Below are 20888 nucleotides of genomic sequence, written 5' to 3' on the forward strand. Positions count from 1 at the left end.
ATCAGAGACTTTGTAAGTGAACCTCAAAATAAATTGTCATCCACAGAATGGTATTTTTCTTCTACTTATTTAATGGGAACTATTACAAGCAGACATGTCGGAAAGGCCACAGCAGGAAAAAAAAAAAAAAAAAGCTCTAGAGGGAAATCTACAGCATTTCAGTAACTGAATATCTGAGAGATGCTTGAGAAGCTGTGACATAAGAAGAAACATGTGTGGACACATTTCTGAGCTTCCACAGGTTCTAGCAGCTTCTATCTTCAGTGAGGAAAAATCCCCGGACTCTTCCTAAGTTCCCCAGGCAATAGGTCTCACTAGAATTTTAATGTATGTACAAAACAGAAACAGACTCACAGACACAGAAAACAAACCTGTGGTAACCAAAGGGGAGAGAGGGGGGAGGGGAGGGACAAATTAGGGTATGGGATTAACAGATACAAACCATCACACATAAAATAGATGAGCAACAAGGATTTACTGTATAGTACAGGGAACTATACCCAGTATCTTGTAATAACCTATAATGGAATATAATCTACAAAATACTGAATCACCATGCTGTACACCTGAAACTAACATATTATTGTAAATCAATTATACTTTAATTTAAAAAAAACTATGTATCTCAGAGATAGTTTCTTATCAACATAAAACATTTTAAAATTCCTTTTTGTGCCACCTAGTATTCCGTTATACCATCACTTTTTAATCAGTCCCTTACTGAGAGGCATTAGATTGCTTCCAATTATTTGCTTATACAAAATTTGGAATGAATAGCCCTGAGCAACTTAACTTCGTAACTAGGTATAGATAATTATATCTGCAGAATAAATTCTTAGATATCAAGTCATGCCCTTTCCACTATTCCATGCTGCCTCAAATTCTAAGAAATAACTCACAGACTCATAATGATTTCCATTTATTTTATTTTAAAATGTTACCTAAATACCTAAATTGCACTTTTCATTTTAATAAAAAATAAAAAATTGTTTTTCTGACTATGTTCAAGGACCAAAATAGTTTGAGAGATGGTTTTATACCAGAGAGAAACGACCTCAGAATCAGTGGCACAAATGCTGGACTAACTCTCACTTTCCACTCAGAAGGTATCTGCTCCTGAAGACTCAGTGTCCCCCCGAATGGTGCTGACGCTCAGAGACTGAGGGCCGTCCTCCAGGTTCACCGAGGGCAGCATCACGGACATCTTGGCAGGTGAAGTCTGAGAGGTGAAGAGTGGTACTGCCTTACCACCTGTAAAAAGGAGAAACTCATTCAGCTAAACAGTCCATCCTGAGTATCTATGTGTCTTAAACCTTCCTAAATAACACAGGGGATGAAAACAAGAATTGTATGTAAGGCTATTTCTTTTCTCAAGGTGCTCAGAACTTGTTCAAGATAAAATATATCCTCCTGTCCATTACCATCCCTGGACAATTAGAGACAACATTTAAAAAGTATGTTATGATCCAAATGTTTATGTCTCTCCAAAATTCGTATGTTGAAATCCTAATGCTCAGTGTTACAGCATGAGAGACGTGGTCTTTGGGAAGTGCTTAGGTCATGAGGGTGGAGCCCTCATGAACAGGATTAGTGCCTTTATGTCAGAGATCCCAGAGAGCTTGCTAGCCCCTTCCACCACATGAGGACACAGGAACCAAGAGGTGCCTTGATCTTTGACATCCAGCTTCCAGAACTGTGAGAAATAAATTTCTGTTGTTTATAAGCCACCCAATCAGTAGTATTTTGTTACAGGAGCCTGGATGGACTAACACAGTACATGAATGCCCAGTGTTGTGGTACAGACGATAAATGCCAGGTAAGACCTAGTAGGAGACACAGTTTGAGACAAACATTTCATTAATATGTTTTTTTTTAAAAACTACCTATTTCCTAACTCAATCCTCTAAGTTTAAAAAGCACATTACTTAAGAATGTAAAGAATGACAACTTCGTATTGTTTAAAACCAAAAAATCCTCACTTCAAGTTTCATAGATTTACCATATACACATAAGAATAATAAGCATCTTAAAGACTTCCCTGAGTTCAGAGTCACAGTAGTTTTCCTAAAAATCCTTTATACTTTTAAATTAGTTTCCACAGCAATATAGTGAGGTTTTCCATTAAATTTTTATTACAGACCATAGTAAAAGTAGACAGTCCTGGAGATTTTAACAATGACTCAATCCCAGCTGTCCAAGGTGTCAGACTACTTATAGAAGACAAATGCCTTTCATATTAGGATATCTAACAAGGACTATTTTCATATACCATTCCTTTTTGTTATTTGTATCAATTTCTTTTTTTTTTAATAAAAGAGGGAAGGGAAATAAGATTTGGCATCATAATAGCAACATCATAAACTGTAGTACCACAATATAATCCTTCAAGAAGAAAGAAGTTCTTAAGTCAATCTAATTAGAATAAATCTTTTAAATAGGAAAAGACTTCTTGAAGTTTAGCTCTATCAGGATATGACAAAAACTAAAATTAAGAAACTGTAAGAATTGCTTTTAAAAATCCTTATAGAACATAAGCATTATTTAAATATTCTGGTATTTGACAAACCTGTGATGCAGAGTACAAGAGAAGTATCCAAGGTCAAAGCTTACCTCGTCAATAAAGTAAAAACTAACACAGAATATAACTAATGCTTGAGAGCAAAATTAATTTTTAACCCATAAAATTAATTAAATGTTATCTTCCCTGATTAAGAAAAATTCCATTCCTTGAGTTACTCAAACATCTATCAAAAACTACACTGATACTAGACATTCTTCTTTTTTCTGTTAACCAATTTCACAAAACAGCTTTACATGTACCTTTATCTACTCTGTGCATAAAATTACTGATTAAATTGTTCAATGATGTAACAAGAGCTATAATTATTTTGGGGGGATCTTGAAGAAGTTTCCAAGTCTCAAGGAACATGTTAAATTCAATTATTGCAAAGTTATGCTATTTCTTATAGTTACTAACTTATCTATACAGCAATTAAAAATTTGCAAAAATCTTTCCCCCATCATCTTATCTCATCCTAACAGTAATTCTGGGAGATAGACAAGGTAACGGAAGCACAGAGATGTTAGAGTGGGGTTTTCCAAAAGCATATGCTCATTAACTAAACATCTCTACAAGCCTCCTGTATGTGTGAAGCTAAGATGGTGCCAGGAATACACAGGTGAAAAAGAAAGCATCCTCATCTTCAAGAAGCTTAACACCTAGTAGTGGAGACAAACATGTAGAGGAATATTTGGTTTAAATTAGGTGGAAGTAGCAGTTGAGCTAGGACTTAAAAGATGCAGAAGAGGATAAGGAAGGTATAGCTCAGTGGCAGTGTGTGCTTAACATGCACGAGGTCCTGGGTTCAATCCCCAGCACCTCCATTAAAATAAATACATAAATTAACCTAATTACTTCCCACACCCCCCCCCCCCCAAGTTGGAAGAAAACAAAAAGATGTGGAAGGCAATGAAGAGAAAGAGAACAAAATAAAGTCAAGATAAAGTTAATGGAACTCTGAGTATTCTGATATCAGAGTACTGATTGGCTAAGAGGAATAAAGAGAGAGAAGGCCCTAAAGGTAGGTCAAGGTCAAGTTCTGTGAACAATGATGAGTAACAAGATTCTGAACTAAGACAAAAGTATTTTAGAAAAGACAATGCTAATAGCGGTGTGGAAAATGAGGAGAGGAGAGGGATCTATGGAAAATGTCTGTGCAAGAAGTGATGGTCCATGGTAGGGGAAACAGATTCAACGTATTCTGGAGGCAAAGTCAGTATTTACAAAGAATTGAATAAGGTTCCAGAATGACAGGTTTAATTGACTGAGTAGTCAGTAACGAGAACACAAACAAGCTGGAGGCTATGTTAGTACAGAGGGATGGGGAGATACTGGGATCACTTAGATACTTGATGAATTTGAAGGCCTGCGAGATGTGTGAATGGACTTTTCCAGTAGGCAAATGGAGTCAAATATATCAAAGAGTGTAAGGCAGTTTTGGAGATGCAGAATCACCAGTCATCTACAAAGATATAATTATTATAGCAGTGAATATAGCGATCACCTAGGGAGAGAAAACAGACTTAAGAAATGATGACAAAAATAAAGGGAAGGACAAAGAAAGGTGAAGAGAAAATAGAGGAACACACAAAAGGGAAATGTTAGACAGATAATTAGTAAGAGAACCAACAGTGAAGCATCACACAAGGTTAAGAGGTGGTTTTCAAAAAAGAGTCTTAATATAATTCATCAAATTCTGAGACTACAGCTCACTGCTTTTTGTGTGATACCAAATACCTTAATTACCCACATAAAAATTTATTACTTTTAAAGGTGGTTGAGAGAAATTCCACTTCAGTTGTGGTATGTAATGGCAGGGGCAGCTAAGGAGAGGAGCAGTGATGAAGTTTCAAGCACCAGTCCCTTTTGAGAGGTCAAGTCTGGGGTCAGAATGAGGTCTACTGCACAGGCACTTGGGGAAGGTCCCATCTAGACTGCTGGTGTGCGGAGGAGTGAAAGGAGAAGGAGGAGGAACAAAAGCAAGGATTCCAAAACAGGCAGAGCTGGGCTCATCCATCTGTTCACTCAGCAAATACCAGCCGAGCACCTACTGTGTGCCAGGCACTGTTCTAGACTCTGGAGAGTTCAGCAATGAAAAAAAACAAAGGCTCTAATCTCACTAATGTTACATTCCAGTTGGGTGTAAAGTGCAAATGACAAACAAGTAAGGAAATAAATATATATATCAGGAGGTGATAAACACTATAAAGAAAAATAGGTAAGGGGTAAGAGGGAGGATAAGGGATAAGGAACTTTGGGGAAGTTACATAACTCCTCTGAACTTTCATTGCCTCACCTACAAAATAAAGATAAGTATGCCTGCCTCAGAGGGTTTCTGAGGATTAAATGGGACAATGCATATAGTGTTTTGTACAGTGCTGGCACATTGAAAGCACTTTAAAACAGACTAGCTCCTACTTTTACGGAACTGGAAAGAAACTATCCTAAGAGGCAATGACCCTCACAGTGGGCTGCTAAACGTAGTCAACTTACAGAGAGATAAGGAGGTGTCACTGAAATGCACTAAGAAAAAGACCCCATGGCTCTAGAAGGCTTCCAAATAATTAAGCTACTTTTAATTCTAGTAATTGTGTTTTAATCAATGAGTTATATCAATTAAACATATCACTTTACCTAAAGGTGTCTGTTAATGTACATTTTGGAAAGCTTTTTTGAAGCGTTCATTTACACAAGCTAAACAGTCAAGTTTTAGAACTTTAAAAGAACTTTTTAGACTGGAAAAAAGTCTTTTTAAAAAAAGCATCACTTTGATTATTGTTAACAGGCAAAAAGAGTAACATTCATATCCCGTTATGGTCCTCACAGAGCTTAACGTTTTTTAAAGAAAAGACATCATATTGTAATAAATCATCATTAAAGCAAACATCAATTTTCTACCTATAGTAAACGTAGTTTGATGCTTTCAAAGTTTGACTTTTTTAATTTCCACAGTCATGTCATTACTCTATGATGTAATTGTTTCAACAGCTGTTTTCAAGTTTGTTTTTAAAAAAGGGAGACTATTCCTTGATTCCATGGGTTTGCAGTACGTCATTCAACCTGGCATGCATTTAAGCTGGAGATGCCGTTGAGCGAGACCATGTATTTGAAGCTTCCTAAGACTATTTTTTAGTATTTTTTGACACTTGAAATTCATTTTTTTTTTTGCTTTAAACATATTTAAAATTCAAGAAATTTTATGTTTTCTATTCTTTGATTATAAAACTAAGGAACAAAAAACCTAAAACTAATTCATTCTAAGTAACACAAGTAATAATACAGGATTTTTAATGTCCATTTAAGAATTTGCCTGTATATCATACGTATATTTTAAAAAATACATACACATAACTTTCTAAAAGCTTTTTAGGTTTAGATAATCCATTTCATCAGCAGGTTTTAGATTCTGACTCTAATCTTCAAACGCTTGGTAACCCATTATTATATCTGTTATTTGCAAACTGAGAGGAATCCAAACAAAGGATTCTTTCCTAAAACAACATGAGACCAGCAGAGAAAAGAAGAAAAAAAAGTTTCCTCAGTAACTTCACAGAAGAAGGTAGCGCCTCAAACTTGTCCTTCAAATTAAGTAACTGCACATGGCACAAGCCACATAAATAAATTTATGGTTTTCTTCTAAGGGAATGAACAGATGGTAAGAGGACTTTAAATTGATTCAGGGTTTCCTACATGCAGATTAAGATTGGTTTCTTATAAACTGTACATTTAAAAATAAAATTAAAAAGGAAACAAGTGTAGCAATCTTTAATCTGAGTACATGAAGGATCTCAACCCAGAGTCCATGGGTGGGTGACCAGGGATCTATGAATACCTTGAAATTATTTTCATGTCAGTACAGTGTGGAAGGGAGGCAGGCAGTCATAGCTATTAGTCTTAAATGGGTCTATGGCCCCCAAATATTTAAGAACCACGTGCAAGCGAATTACTCTGTTTTTCTGGCAGTAGTGGTGAAATACGAGAGTTCCTCTCCTGTTAGCAGTGGATGCCTTATTCTCTGAAGGCAACTCTACTGCAGCACTTACCAAACTGCACTGTAATAAATATTTGTTATGTGTCTGTCACTTCCATTGGACGACATATTCCTGAAGAGCAGAGACTGTGACTGTCTTCTGAGTAACTAGTGTAGTACGTACACGCTAAGTACCTGTCACCTTATCGTCTTGTAATTACTGTTATTTGCCTGTGGGTCTGTGGCTCCTGTAAAATGCACCCCATGAGGACAGCAACTTTGTTTTGCTTACCCTTGCATTCTACAAAGTTGTAGCATAATGCTAGGTAGGCACTGAAATGATTCCTGAACCAAATTAATTTGTTTCCACCTAGAGAGTCTGTGGTTCCTCACGGCTAACAGCTTGCTTAGATTCACACTGACCAGATACTGTCTTTAAAATCAGCCCTGAGTTCCTGTGACCCAGTTGCTTCCCAGCTGTCTATGAAAATGTTACAGTGTTTCAGCTGTGTTTTATTGAGTTCTTGAAGCATTTTCCCCGTCTACCCTGGGCTCATCTACTCTTGCTTTAACTCCTTGTTTAAGCAGCTGCTAAACTATCCTGCTGTATTCAGTTCCCCTCACATACTTAACCCAGCCCTGCAGATTTTGCAACATCATAGCTTCAGTGTTTGAGAACAAATATCACAAGTCTTGATGAAGAAGGTGCCTGGTCATTTGATGTTGAGTATATAGTATGCAAAATTTTATTTGGCTCTGCTTTACAGAATTAGTCACTACTAATAAACATTTCTTTCCTTACTTTCATGTCTAAAAGTGATTTAAAATGTTACTAGAGTCTCATCCCAAAATATGTTTTAGACATATAAATCTTAATACATTTTTTAAGTTTACTATTGCTTCTGTTTTTTAAGCCAGTTGACAAATGTTTATTTTAAAATTTATAATTTAAGATAAAAATACAGCAGTTCCTATAGGAAGAATAAATGTATCGGCACCTGTAAAAACAACTCCAAACCTTTTTTTTCTCCAAAAAGCAATAGTTAATGTGAAAGATTTGTTTCTTCTTATGCCAGGTTCCAGCTGCTTCACTTTGTTTAAAACTGACTTCAAAGTTTAAACAGTGTCCTGTCCCAACAAATAACCTCCCCCAGATGGAATTATCTCAAGTACTAGCCTCAGTGCTCTGAATACCACACCTGCAGCCTTTTAATTCAACATTTTATAAACTTTACAAAAGGAAATGATGGATTTTTTTTTCCCTCTAACTTTTGGAGAGTTGAGTATAGTGCATGAAGGGAGTTCTATACCTGGGGTGTTTGTAGATATTTTAAAAGAATAAAGATTTGGAATTACTATCTCTACTGTATTATTATGAGAGAAAAAAAATTGAAAAAAAATTTTAACTTTTAAAGTAAAAATCTTAACTGTGAATGCAGATGCGAGGTACAGATTGGGCTCAGTTTGTGTCCAATCCGTATTACCTGGTGAAGCTACAGTTAAAAAAACTGTTTTCTTGAGAAAATCAGTTAAGCATAGGCATAATCATGATTCATTCCCACTTAAAACACACACACACACACACACACACACACACACACACACGAACCAAATGTACTCCCACAGTCACTCTCATAAAACCAGGTACACAGAAGCCTCAACTAGTGGCCTTAATATAAAGAAGGAAGTTAAACAGCTGAACTTTAATGACTCAACAGAATAATACTTTACCTAACAGATTATCATCTTTATGCATCAGAGATTAGGCAAAGGGGGAAGTCAAGGTTACTGAGAGAATTTGCAACTTGTATTCAATAAAAGAAACTCATGGCCCATTTCTTCCAAGGTTGAAGGTTGTCACAGATTCTCTTAGGTAACCACTTAATTATTACAAAAATGTTTAGGATCTCCTTTTTCCCTAGGCCAGCCTGGGGCATACTGCCCAACACAACCTATCTGCAAAAACCAATCAAGTTGTCAAGGGGCACAGAGGAGCACTATACTCTTAAACCAAAGTCATGCTTAACATTAAAACGAAATAGGCTGGGGGACAAACTTTTTAATGGCTAGAGAATTATGAAGCCAAGAAAAATTAAATAGCTGAAGAGAGAAACTTTCTGAGGTCAACAAGACACCCTGGGTGTCTAAGGCGTATGGTCCTGTTAACAGAGTGCTGTTAACCTATGCTCTGAAATACAGTCAGTCAGTAACTGTCAATAATCATTGTTTCAAACAAATTTTTAGGATGAAGTGATTCACAAAAAGTTTACACTATGCTATGATCAGTATTTTCTGGTTTTATCTAGGAAAAAAAATCACTCATCTCTCAAGCTTCCTTTAGTTCACCAAAATTTCAGGTGGATCTAAAAGATAATTAAGTGAATATGATTTTAACCATTACATAGTTCATTAAACAGAGCGATACAGTCTCACTGGTGACAGACATTCACGTTTAACTATTATAGTTACACTGTAGGAGACATACATTTAAATATGTTAAAAAATTAAATGCGTAATAGTTTGTACTTCTTAATCCCTACCCCGATATTGCTCCTCCCCGCTTCCCTCTCCCCACTGGTAAGCTCTAGTTTGCTCTCTGTATCTGTGACTGTTTCTTTTTCATTACATACACTAGTTTGTAGTATTTTTTAGATTCCACATATATGCGATATCAAATAGTATTTGTCTTTCTCTGTCTGACTTATTTTACTAAGCATATTACCCTCTAAGTCCATCCATGTTGCTGCAAAATTTCATTATTTTTTATGGCTGAGTCATATTCTATTATACATATAAACACATTTTTTTTTACCCACTCATCTGTTGAGGTGTAAACTATTATGTATAAAATAAGCTACAAGGATCTTGTGCACAGCACAAGGAATATAGTTAATATTTTATAATAACTATAAATGGAGTATAACTTCTAAAACTTGTGAATCACTATATTGTACACCTATGACTTACATAATATTGTAGGTCAACTATACTTCAATAAAAAAGTTGAATGCAATAAGATCAATGAAGAAAAAATTAAAGCTTAAAAAGTATAGTTTTAGAAGAAAATATAATTTTATAAGAGTAAGTTTGTAGACAAATACAAGTTATATGCTGATAATCTACAAACTGACCCAAATTGAACATCTGACTTTGATACTGTTTTTAAAAAATCTTTAAATGCATTAAAAGTGCTTACTATGATATTACTATTGGACACTGTCTATGTTTACTCTGCTTCTAAGTTTCTCAGCATTAGAGAGGAGAGAAGTTGCTGCTAGGCACGATTCAGATTCTACCCAGCACCTACAGCACAAACAAGGAAACAAAGTACCACCTCAGGCCCCCACTACTGAAGAGCCATTTGTTTGTGGCAAGTAAATTAAGTGCCAGTGTTCTCTGAAGTGGTTACCCTGAAGCCCAGAATTCAAATTTATCTGCTGTGTTCTAGTAAGAAGTAAGCAACAGCATCCCCTTTCATACAAAACTGGATGAAAACTAAGAAAAGAAAAAACAAACAAGTACCTTAGGTCTAGCTAGGGTTCAATCAAAAAAAGATTTTTAAATACCTTTTACGTGTCCATCATTATTATACTAAATGTTGCGAAGACCACAAAGGGCAAGATATTGTCTAAGTCCTCTTTAACTGGAAAGACAAAACTAACGCAGAGCAGACCAACAGTAGTGAGCAAATCTTCCAATTAATGCACCAAAAATATAAGGGATTTTAAAGACCAACAATTAATTGAGCTCTCTGCCTTTTAACATTACATCATGACTATCTACTAATGCTTCTACTTGTGTCTTCTTCAATAAGCTACTTCATAGGCTGACATAACATTCCTGCAATGCCAGATTTTCCTAAAGGACAAGAAAATAAGTGGTTTTCCTCCATTGTCTTCTTCATTTTTCCTAAGATGCCTATTTCAGTTCTTTGTATATAGTTGTTCAAGAAATATCCAGCTGACCAACGTTTCTGAAACCTTGTATGTGGAATGTGATCTCTGTGATCTTTTATAGATCATTCTCTATAAAAAAACAAAACAAAACTACTTTTTCCTCTTCATTCTATACTGTGATATGTAAGATTAAAAAAAAAAAAGGCAACTAAATAACAAGCAGACACACTTTTCAGAGAGGCAACTGTAAGCTTGTGGCTAAGAGCACAGACTCAGAAGCTAAGCTACCTGGTGGCCAATCATGGTGCCACTCTGTGAGGTATCGCCACTTTGTGCTTCTATTTCCTCTTCTACCTCATAGGTTTCTTACGATCATCGGAATGATCATACCAGGAATGATATTTGTAAATAACTTAGAGCAGTGCCTACAGGGGCACTCAATAAATGGCAGTTTTACTATTATTTAGCCTATGATTATTTTCTAACTTTTCCCAATTGACAAAAGAATTATTCTTGTTGGGCAATTTTTTCAAAATATATTTTGATGGGGAGACATTTTGTTTAAGAGAAAACACTGCTCACATATTACAACAGTAGAGCTATAAGGGATCTCAGAGACCATCTTCTTACTAATAAGGAAATCACGATTCAGGAAGGTTAACTGACAAAAGAATCGAAGCCACAAATTAGTAGCAGGAACTAAAACCTACAGTAAACAGTTCTTTCCCCATCATCCAGCTTTTTCATACTCTTCTACTAGGATGTGTCCTCACATTCTGAGACCTGTAAGAATAATTAGAAATTACCTGTTCTACTTTCTAAAAAATTATCAAGGAAATACAGTATGTTTAAGAGCATAGTCTTTTCTTTCAGAATTGGACTTGGTTTAACTCCAGCTCATTTATTAGCTGTGTGACCTTGGGCAAAATATGTAACTTCTCTGAGCCTCAGGTTCCTCAAATGTAAAATGAGACTAATATTATTCATCTAATTGTATTGATTAAGGATCTTAGCAGAGTGCATCATGAACAGGAAGTATAGAGGGTAGCCAGTACATATTGTTGTTGCTGTTATTAAAAACATAAACAAAACTCCCCTCTGTGAAACCTGGGGGAGAACCTTGATTTCTACAGTGATTTCTCCTAGTGGTGAAAGAAAGAAAGAAAGAACAAGAAAGGGAAGAAAGAAAGAAAGAAAAAAGCCACCATGTCAATATCAGAGTTGACTATTATTCTCTCCTGTAATAAGTAGCTGCCTCATAATTCTCACTTGCTGGGAATACTGGAAGGGTGAATACTGTGATCTGCAGGTAAGAATTAAAGTAGCAAATCCAACCTATGGTGGCCAACACGATCTGAAAACTGCTTATCAGGTTTGTTGATTTTTACACTTCCTCATCCTGCTGTTCAAAATAGAAGAAACATAATCCTCATTGGTATTTCAGCCAAATAGTGAAAAGAGAACATTTCTAAATATTTGATCTATAAATATCTATTAGCATTTCCATGGAAATCCTGAGTGGGAAATGCCAACTAAAAATTGAGCCATAAATGACCCACGAATATAATTTACCCTTTTATCTTTACCACAAAAGGCAAATGTGGTAATCTTTATTTAAATGTTTAAAAGTACCACAAAATAAAAACAAGTGCTCTTAGATTTGGAAATAGTATCCAAGCCTGAGAAAGCAGGGACACTGCTGAAAAAGCTTTAAATGAGGGCTCACTGAGGGCACTGGGATTGTACCACTGGCACACTGTGCTTCTTTCAAACACTCACCTTACTTCAATACTTTAACCTGTTATTTTAAATGGTCATTCAAAATCTTGCAGCTGTATGATACCAATTTGAAAGTAAGCCAATGTATTACTCATGTATTTTTAGAAGTTTTATTTTTGGTTTGAAAATTTATCCTCTGCACTGTAATACTGTCTTTAGTAAGAATCAATAGTATAGCAATACTTAAATCTGTAAATCATTATATTGCTGTCTTAAACAAATTCTTTATGCATTATTTAAGACAACTGTGTATTACTATAGGGCTGTTAACTGTAAAACAAGGATATAAAGATGAAGGTCTCCAAAACATGAACTTTTTAACCTACAAAACAAGAATTTTTAAATGAGTGACGTCCAGAATTTGAAACAAAATCTAGTAAGGAGAAATCTAAAATTAGGAACATTCAGAATAGATAGAGCTTTTATACTAAGTTGAATTTACTGAAGGAAAAAAGAAGGGAATGTTGGGAATATTATTAAAGCAGTTAAACATATCTAGTAAGTTAACAGCTTTTAAGCACATAAAAGCTGCATATCTAATAGGTACACAACTCTTGCCAATAATAGCATTTTCAGAAATAGTATCTTGGCAGCATAAAAGCTTATGTTTAACTGCCAGGAAGCTGATTGGTAATTCAGAAAACGGATGATCCACCTATCCTGAATGCAGACCGTCATTTATTTGAGTAATGTACACTTAATTATTAAAGCTCATTAAAAACCATTTAAGTGCTTGACTGTATTGCTGTGTAGTGTAATGACAAAGAGAGTTCCTGCCTTTTAGGGGCAGGAATGTCTAGAGGGACATTCCAGCATTAAAATCTGGTTGAGAACCGAGAGACTGGATGTTTTAGTAGACAACTTTATCTACACGGCACTTCCTGTTGGTTGAACTGCCTGTGACACAGCTACTAAAACAAATTTCTCTCAGATAATTCTTTATAAAAGCATGCTGTAATGGTTTGAAAACTAAAAGAATCTTGAAAATTACAATAGGTTTGCCTCTTGAGAGAAGCCATACATTCCGTCTGATTTCATTTATTTAAAGTACAAAAGCGAGAACTAATCTCTGCTGTGAAAAGTCAGAATTAGTCGTTTTCCTTTTAGGGATGAAAGTTGTGACTGAAAGGGGCCGTGAGGGGTATTGGGGGGCAGCTGGCAATGTTCCGTTTCTTGAGCTAGGTATGGGTTTACAAGTACTCTTATTTTTAAAAAATTCTTTCAGTTGTACACTTCTATGTGTACTTTTCTGTATATATATTACACTGCCACTAAAAGTTGAAGTTGAAAAAAATAGGTTAGTTTCATCAATTAAAAGATGATTCCCTTACAGTTTCAAACTGTCTTCCAATGACTACAATTGCTAAATAACTATCCTTACTAGGTAGCCTTTCATATCAAGTTAACATTAGCATCAGGCTATACTGCTGACAACAGACAAATTCCTTCCTATTTCTTTTCTTAAAATCTTGAAATACTTGTGAGTTGAAATTATTCAGAAGCAGGAGTTTTTGTTGTTGTTGTTGCTCTGGTTTGACTTACTACATAGGATACTTGATGTTCTGCAACAATCAGCCACTCAATTTAACTGAAAGCACAAACTAATCTTGTTTTAACTAATCTTGAAAGCATTTCTAAAATTTTAATACGTTCTATGAAAGCCACTTAATTCCTTATTTTGGGTGCAAAAAAGAAGTTTGCTGTTTCAGTGTATGTCTATAAAGCAATGGTATAACTACATCTAAACTAAACTGTAACTCTTACTCAATAGTAACTCCTATAACTTTAATTACATGAGGCCACAGATGATTATAGGTCACTATTATCACATTTTTATAAATGACATTTAATAGCTAACAAAGCTGAAGGCGAAGTCCCTAATAGTTACTAAACAGTTTGAATCTAAGTGCTTCTATAATCTACATCTAGAAAATCCATTTTCTTCTGAGATAGTAATCCTTCCTAATATGAAAACCTCTCTCAATTTATGGTCTGTGACTGTCACTAAAATACACTGTATTATTTGTGTAGCCTTTACAGTGGGTTTTGCTGTATCTAGTCATTCCTAACTAAATTTGGAAACAAAAATTAAATGTGACATAGTGACCAGTTCACTTCCCCCAAGGCCAGAACTGGTAACTTTTGAAAAAGAGTGAAAGAATGAAAAATGAGCTTTCAAATACAGGAAGCCCCTAGAAATAAGAACAACACGATTCCATATCCTAAAAGTAGAGCTTTAAAGATTTTTCTGTTGACTAGTAAGTTTCAGGGCAAGGGAGCAGGGAGGCGGGGAGTGTGGGGATTTCTGCACACTGTACACACGACACCAGTGGGAATAAGGGCCAGCCCAAGTTCTACGTGACCATTACTCTGGGTAATAGTTCCAAGCTGGGAGGCACAGCTGTATGAGCCCTGCTAGCAAGGCCATCGCAGCAGTGCTTTGATAGCGTGGGGCCCTGAAGTGTCAGGATACAGAGAAGGCAGCAGTTGTTGGCTGTGAAAACAGTCTGATACAAACCAGATGGGAACTTAGTAGATGGGCAACACAAAGGAAAACAATTGGCTCATTCAACAAAGTCAGGCCCCTGCCCCAGAGAATTCACAGAAGACAATAACAGTCACCCAGAGTTGATCCAAACAAGAAACAGCCATGTGGTTACAGTTTAAAGAATTGTTTTTCCTCAGACTAAACAAAGTTTTGCTTTCTAATTCTTGTCTTCATTAATTGTAGTTTGGTGTACAGGCCTTTTTGCCAAAGACAAATATTTCACTTATACAATATATACTTTTTGTGACATCAAGAGAAATACATGAGGACATAGAAACTAATTTTGTGCTGCTTCCTGTAAAGTGCGATGAACATAGGTTAAGCGATTTCAAGAAACTGCCAGTGTAGAAAATGATTGATCATGCTGACACAGTCATTAGAAAATACCCAACATAGTATTTCTGTGACTTCCTAAGTCTGATTTGCTTTAATGCAAGCAGAATGACACGAAGGCAGTATCACAGGCTCTCGGAACTACATTTCTACCTAAATGACTTTTTCTAACTTATTAGCGAGGACAGTGTGATTTTAATTATATTCACAGGGAAAAAGTGCCTGTGTTCCCCATAACCTTTCTGTGTGAGTCTCGTAACATTACAAAGTACCTGTCCATCTGAAGCTGACAACTATAACAAAGATTAACAATTAGATTTTGAGATTACTTTTGGCAATAACATTTCACTTAAAAGATGTTGTAGGTATGTATTTCACAACAGAGTAATTTGTTCTGCCATTTTAAGATAGTAAACAGCATTTCAGCTTAAAATAATTCACAGGTTCCTTTCCATTGGAAATCCCAGCACAACCTGGGCCTCTGCATTTACTACAATTTAAAAATACACCCAAGAAAGCCTTACATTTGTAATCACTAATCTTAGGTGATGAGTAAGAAGCCCACCAAGGAAACTCTGGAAACAACAGCATTTCTCATGCACATATTTAAATGTATTTTATAATTATGTGAGCCTATTTTGTTTTGTATCATTATAATAAATTTAAAAACTCGGTTTCCTAACAGAGAAGACGTGTTATCTGTGGAACTCTGAAGACTACTGTGGTACTTGAGACACAACTCAGGTTTCCCAATTTGCATTTGCTCCATTGTCCAGATTATGTTCACTGACTCTTCCCACCCTAAAAAGAGAGCCAAACACTTAAAGACATCTTTCCTGTTGCATTAAATCTTTCATCCCTTGCAAGGTAATTCTGAAGTAAACCGGAGGAACAGAAGTAGAGTCACGGTGTGGTGTGGAGGCTGACACAGCCCTCAGCATTTCCAGCCATGCACTCTGCTCAACATGCACACATACATTATTTTTTTAAGTCTAAATTAGTGAAAACAGTGCTGGATAACTGACCATTCTGACTAAATTTAATCATCAAATCTAAGAAATCAATTTGTGCATATACTGTAAGCTGAATTTCCATATAATAAGTAGGAAAGGAAAAACTAAAAAGTCTTACATAAGAGGAATTAAAAACAAATGTATCACTCATCAATACTAATTCTGTCAAAAGCTTAAGTTTTTCTCAACATGGAATCAACTCTCTTACAAGGTAGTTTGTCTTGGATTTATTAATAAATGTATTTCTTAGACCTTGGGCTAACTTATGAAAAAAAGGAGTTGGTGTCATTTCTATTATTAGGTATACTGATACATATTTCTTCAGAAATTGCCCATTTCTACTTTTATGGGGGGTAGATAGATAGATGATAGATGGATAGATAGGTAGAGGGATAGATAGACATCAACCTAATGGACTAGCATAAATTTTATAAGAAAAAAACAAGTAATTGCATTTAACTAGTTCTTATCTAATGAACAGATCTTGAAATGATTTCAGAGAATAAGACAAGGACCAGTTCAGGCAGAACATTTTGGTCACCATGAAGAGTCTAGACTTCGTTCTGGTGGAAAAAAAGTCTTTGGAGGGTTTTGAGCAGGGAGTCATATGGTCATGTGTTCCAATTAATATTTTAAAATGCTCTCTCTTGCTCTGGATAGATAATAGACAACAGGGGAGCAAAAATGAATATAGGGAGACAGTTGAGAAATTTCTCAGGATAATATTAAAGAGGAAGAATATTATGCTTAAAAAATCAACTACACAACTACAGAAGGTAGAAAACTTAGCTTGATACCAAGCTGCTGTAAAAAAAAAAATCTTAGTTTTATTAGAATGCTGAAAACCACAGTATTATATAAAAATTTTTAGTAACTTCCGTGAACACTGAGATAATCAAAGAGTAGTGCGGTTACTTAACCTCTCTGAGGCTCAGTTTTCTCATCTGTATAATAAAACAACAACAATAATACAAACATCTTTATATACTCACAACTTTGCTGTGAGAATGAAAGCTACAATACACAAGTGTTGTCAGCTTGTGTTGTCATTTGACAAATATTAATTTCATCATTGAAGGTTTGGGGAAGTAGCAAATTTACCACACTTAGCAGTGATCATGTTCTAACCTAGTGTAACTCAATGCAAGATACACTGACTAGAATATGATCAGACTAATAAAGAGCTTGGAAACAGTATCATGTAAGTAACAGTAAAAGGCACATAGCATGCAGACTTTGGGTTATAAATGCTGTCATCAAATATTTGAAAGATTTTCCCATTAAAAGACTTCTTTCTAACATCCAAGAAAAGAGAACTAGAACCAGTAAGTGAGAAGTACAGAGAGGCAAATGCTGAGAAAGAATTAGTGCTTTCCATCCATAAAATGTACAGTAAACATGGGTGTTTCCTGATCTGTGAGATGACCATCTGCTGGGTCTAATGCCCCCTTTGCTGGCTCCCTCTCCTTTCTCTATCCTTAAACTTGAAAATGTCCAAGATTTTAATCCTGGGATGCTTCCATTTCCTTTCTGTACTCAGTTCTTAGGTGGTATCACCCACACTCACAACTGTAAATAGCACCTATACTGTCAGCTTTCAGATTCATATCTCCAGTCCCAGCTTCTTCCCTGAGCTCTAATAGCAAACTGCCTACGTGATTTCCTCACTTGGAGATCTGTTAGGCTTCTCAAACTTTATGTGCCCTACACAGAATGACGGATTTTCCCCTCAGTCTCCCTAACCTTGATAATTGGCACTATCATTCACCCAGTAACTTTCAGACGAGAAACTTAGGAGTAATTAATCCTTGAATCTGCTTTCTATTACACTCCACATCTAATCCACTTTAATAAATAATTTTTGAAATGAACTTATTTTTCAGCAACTCTATCAGGCATATATGATCTCAGTACACAGCCTGAACCTGACCACTCTGACACCTCCACCAGGGCCCAAGTCACTATCACCTCTCATTGGGATACTGCAGCAGTCTTCCAATTGGTCTCCCTGCTTCCACTTTGTCTCCCTATGGTCTATTCTTCACCTAGAAGCCCGGGGGAACCTTTAAAAAAATGTAGAGTATGGCATTCACCATCTCAAACCCTCCACAGGATCCACATCACACTCAGAATAAAATCCAAATTCCTTCCCAGAGTCTGCAGGGCTCTGTGTGACCTGCTGACTACATCTTGCATCTCATCTCCTACCACAGCCACCCTGGCACACTCCCCTCCAGCCATGCTGGCTTTCCTGCTGTTCTTGGGGCACAGCAAGTTCATTCCCACCTTAAAACCTTCATTCTTCTTACTCTTTCTTCCCTGAATGTTTGCAAGATTTCTCCTTCCCTTTATTCTATGTGGAAATGCCACTCCTTTAGAGAGAACTTCCCTAACAAAATGATCAAATCACTTACCTTGCTTCCTTCACTATTCATCACCCTGCTTTATGTTTTTAAATTGATACTAGTAGAAATACAAATTGATACAGATACTATTTTTTAAATAAAGCAGTATCTTTTAAAAATGTTTAACTTTTTATTTGGAAAGAATTTCACACTTGGAAAAAAGTAACAAGAAGAGTATAAAGAACATCTATATTTCACTCACCCAGATTCGCAATTGTTAACTTTTCCCCCGTGTCTTCGGTTGGGGTGATACTTCCCTGTGACTGCACTTCAATGCAAAAGGAAAAAATAAATAAAAGGATTAATACAGAGTCATAAGAAGTTAGAGCCAGAGTAGCTATATATGTTCATATTTGAAAGAGCAGAACTTAGAAAAGAAAAAGCATATATTAAAAGAAAATTGGGATTAAGGGTCTGGGGAGAAGGGCTGGAATAGATACTATTTGGAAGCTAAAATCAATAGGAAATTAATCAAAGAATCACTGAGGAATGGCCAAAGTCCAGTTTGAGCCCCACAGCACAGTTTGCTAACAGGTTGTAACTGCACAAATTACATCATCATCCAGTGGTATTTCATGACCAGGGAACAAAATCAGAGACTCCTGAAAGTAGGAGGAATCCAGAAAGGCGATTATCACAGATCAGAGACATGGAAGTCCTGGATGGTGATGAAATGTACATACAATGGGTTAACCATACAGGGCAGGCAAGATAGGGGGCCCCCGAATAGCCAGCCAAGAGAAATAGGACTGAGTAAATGGAGGTCCCAGTACAGGTGGGAGAAAGAACACATGACTAAAGTGGCTCCGTTTAACTGATGCACTAACTACCTCACAACATCTGCTTCCTGTCCCATTACCCAAACCAGTCAGGTTAGTTAGCAGAAGAAAAGAAGCATTAAGCTGTATAATGAATAAGACAACTATCCCTACATTCTCCAAGGAGCACAGTTGCTCATTATTTCCCAACATACAAGTTCTTTCAAAAACTGAGGTTTCCAAGGAGAAGAGAAAATCTAGAGAAGATGAAAGGCAATAGAAAACCATCCAAGAAAACTTAGTTCCAGCTAATTACTACCCTACTTCTAAATGACATCATAAAAGTCCAGTTCTTCATCTCTTCTATTCCTTCAAGGAGATTACCTTATGTAGAAAAGGGAAATAGGAGAGGCAGTAACTTGAGTTCTCCCTAGACCAGATCCTGTTAACAATGAGAACTCTGTTTAAAGACAATCCCCTCAGAATTTCTTCTTCTTAAACAGATATCACAAACACTGTTCAAATTCAATAAAACTAGACTTCATACTCCTAAGCTCCTAAATTTTCATTTGTCCCTCCCATCTCCCAACAGTGTCTGTGACTCACATTTGTACTTTATTTCTAAACAACCACACATTTGCTTTGGTAGAACATGTCTTCTAAAGCTGCCATTAGGCCGGAATTACATGGTTAAAAATATGGCCTTTACTTCATCAATGTTATTTTTTTTCTGTAGCAAGGGACAATCTTGGAAGATTTTTCCTATTTAAAAAAATTTTAGATGATTTTTTAATTAAGCTAGTAGTGTTAAGCCTACCCAGATGATGTTAGACCTTTGTCTGGAGTGGGGATGGGGAAAAGGCTGAACCCAAAGTTAAAAATTTGAGGGCACTTTACACAAATAAAATCTAAGTCTATATATAATCAATAATAATAGTGATAATAGTGGTAAAAAGCAAAATTATTACAGATAAGAAACTTTAAATAAAGTTTTAAGTTTTCTATATAATAAAATAAAATGTTAAATATAATAAAAAGGAGAAAAATATGTTTGCAAGAACATATGAGGAAGGTTACCAGGAATAACAATGAGATTGTGTTGCCTTTTGCCATTATTTACAGGGTTTTTTCCCCCCTAAAAAATTTAATCATTTAATGCCTTTGTGTATATCCAATACTGCCCCTAACTTTAACCCTTACTTTTAATCAGGATGCCACAGGTCATACATGATCATTGAGCTCCTGAGTTATCAGTTTCTCTCTTGGAGTTAAAGATGAGAGAACTGCTGACAAAATGCAGTTTACTAAGACACTCATGTGCCAATAGATAGGATTATAGATTGAAAATCACCCTGGTTAGTAAGCTTTACTATAGGGGGAGGGGTTTAGCTCAGTGGTAGAGTGTGTGCTTAGCATGCACAAGGTCCTGGGTTCAATCCCCAGTACTGCCATTAAACAAACAAACAAACAAACAAACAAACAACCTAATTACCTCCTCTCTCAAAAAAATTTTTAAAAATAAGGTTTAATATATTTTGTTGCCCAATGTGCAAAACAATAAAAAAATTCTGTAAAATAATCCAAGGTTTAATAAATATAAATTATCCTAAATATATTCACTGAAGG

The 20888-nt window shown here is 35.9% G+C and overlaps 1 protein-coding gene across 8 annotated transcripts in view; it reads right to left on the minus strand.

The window, feature by feature from the left end:
- Window positions 1-909: 909 nt before the first annotated feature.
- Window positions 910-20888, minus strand: part of KIAA0586 (KIAA0586 ortholog) — a 93955-nt gene continuing 73976 nt past the window's right edge. For all 8 annotated transcript variants that reach the window (XM_074365453.1, XM_074365456.1, XM_074365455.1 and 5 more), the window contains 2 exons: window positions 18707-18772; window positions 910-1251 (listed from right to left, as the gene is read on the minus strand). In XM_074365453.1, the coding sequence (XP_074221554.1) occupies window positions 1100-1251; window positions 18707-18772 (218 nt within the window). In that variant the 3' untranslated portion in view covers window positions 910-1099. The remainder of the gene's footprint in view (window positions 1252-18706; window positions 18773-20888) is intronic.

The sequence above is a fragment of the Camelus bactrianus genome, chromosome 6 (genome assembly GCF_048773025.1).
Source record: "Camelus bactrianus isolate YW-2024 breed Bactrian camel chromosome 6, ASM4877302v1, whole genome shotgun sequence".
NCBI lineage: Eukaryota > Metazoa > Chordata > Mammalia > Artiodactyla > Camelidae > Camelus > Camelus bactrianus.